The sequence below is a fragment of the Punica granatum genome, chromosome 5, assembly GCF_007655135.1.
Source record: "Punica granatum isolate Tunisia-2019 chromosome 5, ASM765513v2, whole genome shotgun sequence".
In the NCBI taxonomy this organism is placed as follows: domain Eukaryota; kingdom Viridiplantae; phylum Streptophyta; class Magnoliopsida; order Myrtales; family Lythraceae; genus Punica; species Punica granatum.
In genome coordinates, this window is record NC_045131.1 from 13,812,576 (window position 1) to 13,816,707 (window position 4,132).

A 4,132-nucleotide genomic window follows, 5' to 3' on the forward strand; every position below is an offset into this window, starting at 1 on the left:
AGAGGAAGTTTGGAGGAATAATAAAGCTGACAACAGCTGCCCCGTGCTACTGGTGCGCGTCGCGCGGCAAGCCGCTGTTGGCTAAGTCCCTACGTATAGGGACCAATCCCGGGGCGGGGGCCTCCTCAAATGTGGGAAATCCCAGGGCGAGGCCTCCTCAAAATGGGGGAATCCCGGGGGCAGGCACTCTCCTTGTCACGCTGACAATCATAACAGAGTTACTATTTCCGGAAGTCGAACGGGCGCTTCCTTTCATGATTTTGAAGAAGCTACAGTCTCAACTTTAAAATCCCAAAACTGCAATGACAATGCACCGACTGTTCAGGTTGCTCCATGAACTAAGACTACGGAGGACCTATCTCATTCAGTTTATACCAGAGTTCTCTCCTTCAGGGGATTCAAGCTTCTCTGTCTTCTCCACAACGGCTGCAGCAGCAGAAGCTGCCTTGTCCAAGCCCATCTTCTGTAACTCGTTCAAGAATCCATTTACATCAGCAGCACTCATTTTGTATGGGCTGTGGTCAGGACCGGGAAATGAACCACTGGTCACTTCTTCCTTGTAATCTGTAAGAGCTTTGTTGATGACATCCCCAACGTGTGCGAACTGCTTACAGAACTTTGGGGTTACCTGCAACGATGAAGTTCCCAGAGTGAGTGATTCTTCTCCCGGTAATCCATACAAAACCGTATATAGTTGAAACTCCGAAATTCGGAAAGCAACCTTGGCATGGTGTGGGTGTTGCAGCATTCCAAGCAGATCATGGTACACCAATACCTGCATCAGGAACATAACTTTAGCAAATTAATGGCAAATCGTCTGCCTTAAAAGAATTTCCTAAATTGCAAAGCTCAAGCCCCATTTCTATGGAATGCAGATGTAGGCCTTTTAAGGAGGCTATATCAATATAAAGCTAGACAAAAGAGAAAGAAAGAAAACAGACCTGTCCACTGCAGAAAGGACCAGCCCCTATACCAATAGTAGGAATTCGAAGAGCCGATGTAGCAGCAGCAGCCACTGTCGCAGGTACACATTCCAAAACAAGGGAGAAGCACCCTGCTTCCTGCAAAGCCAGGGCAGTCTCCACAACCTAAAGACTTGACAGGTTATCACTACTGCCAACTGACAAATTTCACAAAAAAGAAAAAAAAGAAATGCACAGTAACAGAAGAAAGCCTGGACCTTGACAGCTGAAGCAATATTTTTCCCTTGGGGCCTAAAACCCCCAAGAACACTAATGGCTTGAGGGGTAAGTCCCACATGCCCCATGACAGCAATTCCAGCTTCAACGATAACCTTTGCTGCAGTTACTCTGGAAGGAGCCCCTCCTTCCAGTTTGATTGCGTCCATCCCTCCCTCTTTCAAGACTCGAACAGCCGTATCAACTGCCTGATAACAATCTAAACTGCAACATCACCATATAATGCAATCACCTTAAATATTGCTCAATGGCTGCCTTTCACCTTCCTGGCCTTTTGAGTTTAGCTATACAATTATTCCATGCTTTTGCATTCAATTCGGTTCCCTGATCTATTGGTGTGGAGTATCATGAAACATGGCCAAATTCAAACTAGCATAAGTCTGTCATTTCTCCAGCCATATGCAGCCCTCCCGGGCTCTTTAACAAATATTTCAGCTGATAAGAAAAAAAAGTCTTACTATTACCTGATTGGCACTGGACTCATAAGTCCCAAAAGGCAAGTCCCCGACGAGGAGCGGGCGTGTAGCCCCACGGGCCACCGCCCTGCAGTGAACAAGCATCTCATCTAGGGTGATGGGGAGGGTGGTGTCGTGGCCATGGACAACCATGGCGGCAGAGTCACCGACAAGGCACACGTCGATGCCCGCCATATCGAGATGGACAGCGGAGGGGTAATCATAGGCAGTGACAACAGTGATGGGCTCACCCCTCCGGTGCTTCTGGCGGAGGTGGTTGAGGGTGACACGCTCTGCAGAGGTTTGGGGTCGGGGACCGCCATAGACAGTGTTCTCAGGGACATTGCTGAGGCAGCGGATGGCGGAGAAGAGACTCGAAGTGGGGGAGCGAGTGGCATTGACAGAGAAGGAAGTGGAAGCTCTGAGTCTAAGGAGAGCTCTGTTCAAGGCCATTGTTTGCTAGCAGAGGATTTTGGTGGCTGTCTTGGAATCAATCAAAGATGCTTATAGTTCGTGAGGAGGGCAGGGAAGCTGAGGCAGGTGAGGGAAAGAAATAGCATGATCAGACATGCACATACACACACACGCCAACAATGAACCACCTGAATTGAAGAAAGAAGATTGGCCGTTAATTAGTTAATCACGATAAAAAAATAAAAGTGATAATTATATGCAGACACAGTGCATTTTTTTAATATTTATCAAGAAATTTATCAAGATGGGCGGTTAATTAGTTAATCACGATGGGGAATAATGAATATAAGAAAATATCAAATATACCAAAGGGAACTAATTAAACAACACTCTGCTCGGCAAAATAAAGATGAATTAATCGGCCCTGACATATGATATGATTTATAATAACGATCACATAGTATGTCCTATTTCAAGTTCGACAAAATTTGACAGAAATCAAATCTCAAAGAGCTTGGGAGACAACGGATTTTTTGAGACACTTAGAACTGAGGAGAGCTCTGTTATTTATCGGTCTTAAAATCAAACATTAGTAAACCTGATATCTTAGATATTCCTCGACTCCGAGAATATTCTACAATGCTATATCAAATCCTATACAATATTCCTATTACCAACACAATATATATTATGATTTAATGTCAGGAAGAGCTTCAGGAAAAGAACACCAGACGGTAAAAAATCGTCTCTCAGCTTCATTCTTCCCTCCATTGTCAGGCTGCTCCTGCCGGGCTTCTACCGGAAAGAAAACCGCAACTTTAGGTACCACAGCAGGCAGACCGTGAATGCCTTGCCGCCCGTTTCATGGTTGAGAAAAAAGAAAGAAAGATAAAGCCGAACCAATGCATACATGCAAAAATGGAGAGCAATTGGGGCTCAGTCAGTCTCACAGTGACTATCTAGCTAAGCTACTAACTGGAACAATCGATCAGTATATACTCAAAAATTGAAATTTTTACTCATCCAAAAAAAAGAAAAAAATTGAAATTTTCTTCCTCTTCTTCTGCTCGGATTGGATTATTATCATCATCAGATAAAATTGCAAATGAATCAAGCCGCTCCAGTGACCAGTAATTTCAGATAAGTGATCTTCAAATTAAGAGAACCTTAACAATGAAAGCTGCTACCTCTTTGAGTCCAGCTGGGGAATCACAGAGCGGCTGCAGAAGCGGCTACGCTGGCCGGATATGGCTTTCGGGCGATGCCTGCGAGGGTAAATGCAGAGGAAGCAGAAAGAGAGGCGGCAACAGCCGGAGACGAGGAAGGGACGAAATTGGGCCCGGAGATATGGGCCTTGAGAATATGGGCAGGCACGCCTCTTACCTGGGGCTCGAATCGAGTAAGCCGAAGGGGCAACAGCGAGAGAGGGGCAGCAAGAGCAGCTCATTATGTGGGCCGTGGAAGTGGGCTGTAAGCCTGTAACTATATACACATATATTATCTAAACATATATAATTATAATAAAATAAAAAAACTCGCTAGGCCCACGAGTTTCACGAGCCAAATTTCATTGAGCTCGGCTCGGCTGGTATAACTTGTGAGCTCGAGCCGAGTCAGAACGCTACGCAAATAGTCTCTTCTCATTTACACCCCGGTCACCAAGTAATAATTTTCTTTTGTCTTTCCGATATGAATTCCAGTATCTTGAAATCCAATTGGTCCGACTAATCCATTTCAAGTTTGGTGGATCGATTAGGGGGTAAATCTCTTATAGTGTGAATTTTCTCCTTTTAATAGACTCGATCGCGACTTATGGGGTAAGGATTAAACCACTTGAACCAATTTACATTGGTTACCAAGTAATATTTTCCTTATGTGTTTATTTATGGGTAATTCACGAACTACTAGTACATATTTTCGTGAACAGACAGTGTCGAGAGCAAATATTCAGTGAGTATTATTCAGTCAGTTACTTGTATAACACGCAATTAGACTGCCTGAAGGTAGGAAACTAGCTCCACAATGGATGAATAAGTATTCTAATTGGACTCATCCACTTTGAAT

The 4,132-nt window shown here is 44.4% G+C and overlaps 1 protein-coding gene across 2 annotated transcripts; it reads right to left on the reverse strand.

Moving 5' to 3' along the window:
- Positions 1 to 200: 200 nt before the first annotated feature.
- Positions 201 to 3,408, reverse strand: LOC116209296 (3-methyl-2-oxobutanoate hydroxymethyltransferase 1, mitochondrial-like). Of its 2 annotated transcripts, none has more exons than XM_031542894.1 (6): positions 3,256 to 3,408; positions 1,664 to 2,256; positions 1,181 to 1,387; positions 942 to 1,088; positions 722 to 775; positions 201 to 628 (listed from the first exon to the last, which is right to left on the reverse strand). In XM_031542894.1, the coding sequence occupies exons 2-6, from the start codon at positions 2,105 to 2,107 to the stop codon at positions 365 to 367; spliced, it is 1,116 nt and encodes a 371-aa protein (XP_031398754.1). In that variant the 5' UTR covers positions 2,108 to 2,256; positions 3,256 to 3,408; the 3' UTR covers positions 201 to 364. The 2 variants fall into 2 exon arrangements, with proteins under 2 accessions (XP_031398754.1, XP_031398755.1); XM_031542895.1 differs by having other exon boundaries at positions 3,235 to 3,373.
- Positions 3,409 to 4,132: the final 724 nt, after the last annotated feature.